At 40.5% G+C, this 10600-nt stretch overlaps 1 protein-coding gene across 1 annotated transcript in view; it reads right to left on the bottom strand.

Annotated features, from left to right (window-relative positions):
- Positions 1–5187, bottom strand: part of LOC102260720 (caspase-13) — a 19088-nt gene extending 13901 nt beyond the window's left edge. The window contains exon 1 of the mRNA XM_014544491.1: positions 5065–5187. Within this exon, the coding sequence (XP_014399977.1) occupies positions 5065–5161 (97 nt within the window). The 5' untranslated portion in view covers positions 5162–5187. The remainder of the gene's footprint in view (positions 1–5064) is intronic.
- Positions 5188–10600: the final 5413 nt, after the last annotated feature.

The following is a 10600-nucleotide window of genomic DNA, read 5'->3' as shown; positions in this document are numbered from 1 at the left end:
CTCAGAGGCCGGCAAGTCAGGTGGGGAACGTTGGAGTCTGCAGTCACTGGAGCAAGCAAGCCTCATGTTCGCTTCCAGCTGCCTGGCTGCCGGCCGCCATCTTGGCTGACAGTTAATTTGCATAAGGATATGCTGATTAGCCAATGGGAAGGGTAGCGGTCGTACGCTAATTACTATGTTTCTCTTTTATTAGTGTAGATGGTAGAACATCCCAAGTCTGCTCCTAATTTATACACAACACAGACACAGACACACACTAAGCACCTGAAAGAATCCTCAATCCTGTACCATCCACGCATTATTTCTTCAGGAACCTCAGCCTGAATTCTCAACTTGTCCAGAGGAGATAGGCTTCTAGAATTCCTTGAAAAGCTGTGGAGTTAGCTATGTCCAGGAGAAATGCTACTAGCCACCAGAGTACAGATTCCAGGGTCAGGGGGACAACATTTTGCTTGGAGATTCTAACATACACTGGATGTCCTTGCCTCCAAAGTTCTGATGAACCGGCACTAAATTTTCAACCCATGTTTTAAAATATGAGGGAATAACTCCTCCCTTTTGAAGAAGTTTGTTTCTGACTCATCCTGACTCAGTCCTTATAGAGACTTAACTATATCCGTCACAGTTTGGCATCACTTGACAAATTTTGCAAGAGACTGGAAAAAGTCCAGCACGCCTCTTTTCTGAGGAAGGAGTAAGAATTCATAAATAATAGAAGAGAGGTTTGCTAAGATCTAATTAACAAGGTTTTTGTCCAGAAAGAAACCTTGATGGTTAGTTACATGAACCAATCAAGGCACTCCCTGATTTTCTTTTATTTAAAAGAAAAAAGCAATATTATCCTGTATAAATGTTTTAGTTTATATTTTTTTATATTTTTTTCTATTTTACTCATTTATTTCCATTAGTTTTTTCATAATATTTTTTAATAAACATCTCTCTAAAACATATGCTAAACACTGAATGTCTAAAGAAGCAGCAAATTGTTAGATTCTAAGGAAACCAAACTTTCTGAACATTTTTATAGATTAAACAGAGGCATGTTCTCCTTTTTCATTCCAGAAGATTCTGGCAATGTAAAGACTCCCCGGATCCTGGGATATTCTCTCATTAGAGGGGATGTTTCTCAGTAAAAAAAACCTCCTCGCCCTAACCAGTTTGGCTCAGTGGATAGAGCGTCAGCCTGCGGACTGAAAGGTCCCAGGTTTGATTCCAGCTAAGGGCATGTATCTTGGTTTCGGGCACATCCCCAGTAGGAGGTGTGCAGGAGGCAGCTGATCGATGTTTCTTTCTCATTGATGTTTCTAACTCTCTATCCCTCTCCCATCCTCTCTGTGAAAAATCAATAAAATATATTTAAAAAAACACCTCCCCTATTTCCAGGTTATTTGCAAGTTTGTTTAACACTCCTAAGCTAAGAAACATCATCTTTTAATGACCATTGTGTGTCTATATATAATTATAGTGTTTGCAGTTAAGATTGGGAATTATATTTCTATGTTACATCTAATAGTATGAATTAGCATGAAAACAAATCCTCTCATTACAATATAATAGATATTATAGTACAGCCTGCTGCCCTAAAGGAGTTTCTGGCAGTCTGGGAATGGAGCTGAAAGAAATGCGAGAAATAGGAGTTTAGATAAACTTGAAAAAGCTCAGTTTACCTGTTACCTAAGGACACATTCAGGAAACCCCTTCAAATGCCATAAAAAGAAAGGGACTGGTATTAGTTGAGACAAAACCATATCCCTTGATGGGTAGCATTTTGAGTACTTAATCTCTCTGACAAAATAGCAATACTTGGTACATCGTATGTGTCTATATATGAGTTTGTTAAATAAAATAATCAATCAAATACCTTGTATTCTTTCTATTCCCCACACCATTCCCTCAATATTATACTAGGGAACCTCAGATTTATATCTATGGTATGTCCAAAAGGCCTGGCCAGGACCTTACTTCTTCTAACAGCTCATCTCACCCAGCTTCCCGGCCTGCTAGGCTTGTGGACCTTAGTTGTTCTAGGATCACCCTGGAGGCTCCATGTGCAGAAAGAGCCCAGGGAACCACAGAACACATCATGATAGGATCTACCCCTGCCTCCTGCCTGCCACTCTCTGTCTCTGCTGATGCAGTAGTTTATCTCAGCTTGGTTTAATGCTTATGGTGATTCCTGGGGTTGCTAAAATTATTTTAGAATTTCTATTTTTTAAATGTGATTTCTAGTTGCAAATGCTTTTTGTTTGAAAAAAAAAAGTCCAATTATTCCTACCCCATCCCAGATGAAAATAATAAACCTGAACAAGGAGCAGCGTGAATGTTAGTGAGAACACTGCTCAGGCCACAATCTTGGACATCTATCAGACAAGCGTGTCCTTCCTGCTGGGGGGAATGTCTCTTCCACCTAGAGAAGGGCTTCTTTCAAAAGCTCATACACAGATATGCATAACCCATGGTCACAGACACTAGTGTGGTGAAGGCCTGGGGGGTGGAGTGGGAAAAACGGACATGTAATGCTTTCAGTAATAAAGAGACATTTAAAAAGAGAAAAGAAAAAGGAAACAAAAGCTTATGTGTAATTGTGAGGGCTCTATAATGTATGTAGCCTTTTGTGCATCACTTTTTTATTATTACTGATGAACTCTAGTGAAACAGTGAAACCGGAATTTTAGGGGGGAAAGGGGACAGGTTTAGGAAATATTAGAAATTTTGGAAGTTAAGGGAGCCATGGAGGAAGCGCAGGGTTGCAGAGCAGCAGAAGGTTTATTTCGATAGAATAGGGAAGCTGAAAAGCTGTAACAGGTACATTTCCATAAAATGAGGGAGCTGGGAATAGCAAAAGGTCTATATTTACAAAATAAAGAGAAGGAAGCCCTTCATTCAGAGGGAGAAGAAGAAAGCTCAAAGGGAATAGGAAAGCAATAGGGAAGGAGAGGGAAGAACCTCTCAAGTCCCATGTGAGGTTCATCCTTGAGCCCAGGAGTTACTATAGTAACCAGTCTAAGGGACTAGTGACCTGTCACAGAGGATATCAAATCACCAAGATCTGCAGCCATTATAAGCCACAGGGAAAGGAACTCTGTGGGACCCTTTCCCTCTACCCATGTGGGAGTCTGTACTTGTTCATCAATAAATATCCACCTTTACTATACCACTTTCTGTCCGTGGATTCATTCTTCAATTCCAGCGGACAAACAACCTGGGTTCCAGTGCAAAACTCTATCACTAGTATACAGGTTTGGGATTTTATTTTAAACTCTGCAGCAAGCAGAGTCCTTCACTGTTGAACTTGGGTCTGAGGACATGTAGTCTATAGTAGCATTCGTAATTCAGTCTAGGTCAAACAAATAAAGGAACACTGAGAAGCCTGCTACAGTATTTGGTTGTATAAAACAACTCAAGCCTTAAATGCATCCTCTGAGGTCATGATTCATTATGCTTGTCAACTTCATGGACAGGAATTAAATGTAAGGTTTTTAAGTTTTTATAAGGATCTCAATACAACAATACACACCTTAAAAGTTTAATCCAGAAATTCTAAGAATTGGCATGAGCTAACACATGCGAAATACCCTGAGTTTTCATCCCATAGTTACTATTGAAGACAAGATTTCCATAGATGAAATATGGTCCAGTTCCCTGCTCTGCATGAGGGGGAAGCCATAGGCTATCTCTCAAACTGCTGAGCCCAAGGCTACAGACTGCAGCTCATCCTGTCCTTCCCATCCAGACTACTGAACTAACTTAACCGTCAATAAGTTCAAGGATGTTTTCTGGAGGAAACCTTGTGGTGGCAGGAGTGTACATGTCAAGAACTTTTTTTTAGAAAGATCTCTCCCATTAGAGTCATTCAAATAAGTCATCGAATTACCATATTCTGTGGCCTAGAAAACAATTGCCAAGTAGATGAGGGAGAGACAAAGGCATGACAGCCTGACTGAGGAGGCATCAGCTGGCAAGCAGCCAGGTAACTCCAGGTGTTGGCTTTATTAGAGTGGTTTGTCCAAGTGCCTCTAGGACTCAAGGACTATGAACTGAAAGGAAGAAGAAGAAACTGGGCAAATAAGAAGAAACGTTGGCTTCTATACAATTATTCTGAACCCTATTGTTAGTATTGATTGTCTTTAATATGGGGGAGTGTTAAATGGAAAAAAAGTTATTAAAAAAAACACAGGAAGTTACCCAGAGATGAACTTTGCTATGTCAGTAAGCCAGGCATAGGCTTCCCCTAGTCCCGGAGAAAAAGACATCTTGCTTTCAAAGAAAAACTTTTCCCTCCGATTGCATTTGGGGAGCATAAAAGAGACCAGGGGTTGAGAGTCCTCCAGAGCTCCCATCGCGGCTGCGTGGGGGACTTAGGGACTGTGGAAAGAAGGAGCAGGTTAGATGCCTGTCTGTCTTGTATCAGGGCCTCAGGAGCATGTGAGGTAGAGGTCGGGCCTTACACAATGGTCTACAGCCTAGTTCCATGCTAGTGGACAACATCACTCAAAGAAAATGCAAGAGGGCAATTAAATGAAAGAGTCCACATTGAAAATCCTAGCTTTTCTGTCAGGATTGAGTTTATTCTCTGAGTGCTTCACCAACATTGAAATATTTTATTCCACCTGGAGAGCAAACTTTTGGAGAGAAATTATAAAACTATTCAATGACAGAACTTAAATCTTCATGTCAGATAACTATAAAAGTTTCTAGGCATTCTTAGACTTAAGTAACCAGCTGACTAACTAACTAAATAAATAAATAAGTAAACTGCCTTGCCAGGGGGACTAGAGAATGTGGTATAAAGTTTACCAGACTGGTCTCATAAACTTCAACAACTGAGCTACCATATACTCAGGATGGGAAGTGAGTTTTAATTATTAGAAGGACTCTGAGGCTAAAGGAATAAGAATAAAGAGTAATAAGACAGGGGATATACAATAGTGCCACTGACTTAGAAATGGGGCCCTGAAACCAGAGGAAAAGTTGTTGGCAAACTAACATGACAAATGAAGAAATCCTATGTGGGTGCAAAGACAGGGAGCCTGGGTGGACTTTAGTCTGAGCTCTAAACCTTACCTGAGGACAGCCCCCTCTTCTCTGCAAGGTGGGAGATTTCAAAGAATCTTTGAAAATATTTGAATGCTTCAGCAATTTCTTCGTGTAATTTCTCCATCTCCTCCTGATACACTCTTTGCTCTAATCGGTCTTTCCACTTTCGGTCTTTCCACCAGGCTATAGGGCCCCAGGTAATTGATTGGATTATAATCTCTGTCAACACTCTGTCTGTTTGAAGCACAAGGATTTCTCAAGTTACTAAACAGCCTCATTTTCCTCTCAAGTCAGCAACAGCCTCCTTTACATTTAATCCATAAAATGTCCCTCCCCATGCAGTTCAGTCATCCTGAGCTACCCACAGCCCTCACTCTCCCCTCAGTGTTACCCAGTGTGCTCACTGAGAGCCTGAAGTCAGAGATTTAATATCAGTGCCTCCTGTTTATTCAACTCTGCATAATAAAAGAAGGAAACAGTGATAGCCCATTTCCCTTGGGGACAGCAGCTGCTGGTACCCATCTCATGGGGATCCTGCACCCTTTGTCAGATAATTCAGTTAAGCCTTTAAGGCCCCTTCTCTCCTTCCCTTCCTCCTCCCTCCTCTTTTTTCCCTCTCGCTCATTTCTGTTCACCTAAACATTCACAGAACCTAATTTGGCTTCCCTGAAAGCCATCCACTTTCAAAAATTTTTCCCAAGACCTATCCTTTTACAATGTAAACAAACAAGTAAAACTTAAGAAGAACAATTAAAAAAAAATAACTCACTGATCATGGCTTCTCTCTCCTAGCTTTGGCGCGCAATTTGAAACTGAAAGCATGTTCCACCTCGTTTTCAGCAGGGCGTGTACACATATTACGAAATACCTATTGCTCATTCATATGCATGTCTTTATTTTTTCTCCAAAGTAATAATCTTATTGCTTAACTTCAGAGTGTCTCAGCGTGTATATCCTTGGAAAATTTCCTTCACCAGCACTGGATGAGGCTGGGGTAGGAAGGGAGTGCAGCCCAGAGGATAAGAAAGTGAAGAGAAAGTATGCATTCACTTCAACTCACACACTAATGAATCTCTCATTCATTAGGGAGTGTGATCAGGAAAGCAACTCATCCTTTGGTGTCTTAGCCCATTCACGCTACTGTAACAACATGCCACAGACTGGGTGGCTTATCAACAAGAGGACTTTATTTCTCCCAGTTCTGCATCTGGAAGCACAAGACAAGGTGCCAGCATGGTTGGTTTGAGGGTAAAGCTCCTTTCTCAGTTGCAGACTGCTGACTTCTCACTATGACCTCACGGGGCATAGAGGGTGAGCTAGCTCTTTGGAATCTGTTTTAAGGGCATAAATCCATTCATGAGGCTTTTGCCCTCATGATCAATTCAACTGCTAAATACCTCAAATCCTGATATTGTCACCGTATACCTTGGGTTTTCAACATCTGAGTATTCGAGGGACACATACATTCAATGTATAGCATTTGGAGAAGTTGAACCATTGTGATCCATGTCCCCATCCTGCATATCTGCTATGTCCTAGGAGCTATGTGTTTCTGAGAAGCAGCTCTGCTATTAGGAGTGAAAACATTTTTCACCAGAATCAAATATTTTCTTATCTAACACTTTCTTTTCAGATGATTCTGTTTTGTGGGATACTGTAGAGACTAATGACTCAGATTCTGGACTCAGATGTCTGATAGCATTTTAACCTCCCTTTCTTGAGCAAGGTATTGAATTTCCCCATGCTTTTGGTTCCTCTATTGGTAAAACAAGTAACAGTACATACTTCCACACCTTTGAACATTAAATGAATGTAAATGTGGAAATTGCATAGCACATCGTGAGCCACAATGTTATTATTTGTTATTAATATTGTTTTTAATTTAAATATTTCTAAATTAAATAGCCAAGGATAGTTATTTGCAGGTTTTCAAGTTAAATTTCTCTCTTGTGAGAATCCTCCTGCATCTCATTCATTCAGTCACTTAGCAAATAAATCTGGGTGACCTACTCCATGTTAGACACAGCTCTAGGCACCAGGGGTTCAGTCAACACAGCCAATGGACCCTTTCCTCATGGCTTCACATTCAAGGCGAGAAGACAAACATGAAACCAATATGTGACTGGGATAGTGTGAGAGTGTGGTAAGTGCTAAGGAGAAATTAATTAAGAAAGCGATTGATGAAATATGGAGGATGTTAAAATTAAAGACATAGGAGCACAGGAAGGCCTAAAGAAGTCACTGCTCTTTGTATGCACGTGTTTAATTGCTCATCCCAAAATAAACTTATCATAAACAATTTATTTTGAAGATATGATTGAAGGAAGATAGACTAATAACAAAATGCCTATTAGTCTTTCAAAGTTATCAATTTATTTACTAAAAATACTGGTGGGAATATTACCTTGGTTTCTTAAGAGAATATTAACACAGAGTTACTAAAACATTCAGTGTGTGTGTGTGAGCATGCATACATGCAGGAAATATCTAAATTAAATATTATTAGCTGTAATACTACTGTTTTACTATTAAAAGCAAACTTACATTTTAACACATGGACCACCAGTTTCTTGGTGTGATGTAGGCTACTTGTTAAATTTATTTTTTCATTAGAATAAAATCCACTGTATAGATTTTAATCTAAGACTTTTCTCAGTGTGTTTTTATTTTTACGTTGCTACTTACACAATCCAGTATGCAGCACAATCTTGTGACCCTTGGTGCAGGAAGGCTTGTTTTAGGGAAGAAAGCAGAAATTGCATGTATATTGCTTCCTGTATATATTTATATTTATTCATATATTTCTGAAATGCCTTAAGGATTTCACATGAGGGTTCTCTACAAGCCAGGGCCATACACCAATGAGTAGAAACATGCTGAGGTAGTATTTCAGCCCCAGCCGGCCCCACCCTGCAGTGGGGACCCCCACCCCAATTAGGAATGTGGCTGGCCTGAAAATCCCTCATCTTGGCCATGCCCCCCAGTGGAGAGCCCCATCCCAATTGGGGGTGTGGCCATCCTTAAAACCCCTCAATGCTCCTCACCCCAGCTGGCCCCTCCCCCCCAGTGGGCAATCTCCCAACCACTTTTTAATTATTTTTTCTTAGATAGTCTCACTACTTGACCTTCTAAACAAAGAGTAAAAATAACTTTACAGGTTCAAAAAAAATAGCTGTTTAGGTTTTCTTTGGTATTCTGTTGTGTTTATAGATTAAGTTGGGTAGAAAATTAAAAACCTTGAATTTATTTGTCTTCTTATTAATTATGTGGCATATCCCTCATGCTAATTAAATTTTCATCTATATCCTCAATAATTTCTTAAAGTAGTTTCCCATATATACCTTGTAACTATTTGTTTATAATTTTCTTTAAGTACCTTGTAAGATTTGTTGCTCTTGCAAATAGAAGCTTAAAAAGCAAAATAATTTCTACTTATATGTGTTTTGAATAGAAAATGGCATTAATGTTATATATTTATCAAAATTCTTGCAAATGTTGGGAATTTATTATTAATTCTGTGAGGTTTCAATAAGAAACTCTGATCAAGATGGCAGGATAAGTAAATGTGGAACTCAAATCCTCCCACAACCAGATCAAAATTCCAACTAAACTACAGAACAAGCATCATTCAGAGCCACCTGAAACCTAGCTGAATGAAAATCCTACAACTAGGGATTTAAAGAAGAAGCCACATCAAGACTGGGAGGAGGAGGAGAGACACAGAACGAGCTGGTCGCATTCCCACATTCAGCAGATATAAATCGGGAAGGATATCTGTTCTGCAGAGGTTCCCGCTGAGAAGCAAGGGGTCCCATCCACATACTAAGACCTGCAGCCCAGGATTCCAGTGGCAAGAGGAGAAGTTCCCATTACTTCTGGCTATGAAGACCAGTGGAGATTGTGGCTGAATGAGATGGAGGGCTTCTGGAGTCCCAAGCAGTTCTTTACAAAGGGACTGTGAGTAACCCTACTTGGACTCATTGGTTCTGAATTCCAGCACTGGGACAACAGTTTGAAAATCACTAGGGACCTACAGGAAGGAAATGAATTGTCTGGCATCAGAGTGAGAGGTGGCAGGCAGCTTTCTGCCAGAAGAAGTGCTGGCAGAGGACATTGTTCCTTTTCTGAGACCCCTTCCAGAGAGCCTGCAGGCACCATTCCTGAATCTCCATCAACCTGTCTCACACTGTCTGCCCTGCCCTGGGGATTCTCTTTTCCTCACTGCATTCAACTTGTAAGCCCCACCTCTCCCATGTCATTTCCAGTGGCTTTTTCATAAATGTGTCCTCTCTTGCCTCATGCTTCAGACACTCCTAAAAAATCTCAAATAAACAGCATCAGGCCTCTGCACACACTGTACCACTTTCTATGTGGCCCCAGGCCCAGCACTAGCAGTAGCTGGCCTTGGTTCACATGTCCCCTTTCTTGAGCACCTTCAAGCCCAGCACAAGTAACATCCATTTGCAGATAGTTCTGTATCATTTGCTGGGTGGCCCAAGGTAGGGCAGAGACAGTCACTGACTTTACAGCTCCTGGGAGACCCTAGAGCCAGTGTACCCAGCGAACAACTTCAGACTACACTGGATTACAGCCCTGTAACTCCATAAGGGACACAATCACCAGCAGACTCAGTGGGCACCAAAACCTCACTGAAGCAAGTCCTATTCTGTAGGTTCCACTCCTGCACAGAAGCTCCTCTGTTCTAGTGGCAGCTGGTCCTCAAAGGGGCAACCAACAGTAATCAAGGCTCAACTATAACTGAACAGGGGTGTACCTGGAGCACCTAGCTTGGGTTACTGTGGAGGCAGTGCCACTGGGCCCTATATGACACCTACTATACAAGGCCATTCTACTAAGTTCAGCTCTACATAAAACATAAAAACAAACCTAGAGAAGCAGCCAACATGGGGAGACAAAGGAACAGGTCACAAGTAAAAGTACAGGAGAAATATCCAGAAAAAGAACTAAATAAATGGAGGCAAGCAAACTATCAGATACAGAATTCAAAGCAATGCTGTAGAAACTTAGTGAGTACAAGGAACTTAATAAGAAATTCAACAGCAGGAAAAAAAACCCCACATAGAAACCCTAAAAAAAATACAAAAATTAAGCAGAAATTAATGACACACCAACTGAAATGACAAATCATTTACAGGGAATCAACAGTAGAATAGATGAAGCCGAGAATCAAATCAGCAATTTGGAATATGAAAAGGAAAAAACACCCAATCAGAATAGCAAAAGGAAAATAAATAAATAATAAAATATGGGGAGCATCCAGGACAACTTCAAGTGTACCAACATTCACATCATAGGGGTTCAGGAAGGAGAAGAGAGAGAGCAAGAATTGAAAACCTATTTGAAAATATAATGACAGAAAAATTACTAACCTGATGAAATAAATTGACATACAAGTCCCAGAAGTGCAGAGAGTCCAAAACAAGATGAACCCACCAAGACACATCAAAATTAAAATGAAAAAGGTTTAAGATAAAGACAAAATCTTAAAAGCAGCAAGAGAAAAGCAATCCATCGCCTACAAGGAAGCTCCCATAAGACTGTC

Source organism: Myotis brandtii, unplaced genomic scaffold, assembly GCF_000412655.1.
Source record: "Myotis brandtii unplaced genomic scaffold, ASM41265v1 scaffold3671, whole genome shotgun sequence".
Taxonomy (NCBI): domain Eukaryota; kingdom Metazoa; phylum Chordata; class Mammalia; order Chiroptera; family Vespertilionidae; genus Myotis; species Myotis brandtii.
Note: the sequence above shows the minus strand (reverse complement) of the source record. Positions and strands in the feature narration are given on the sequence as shown.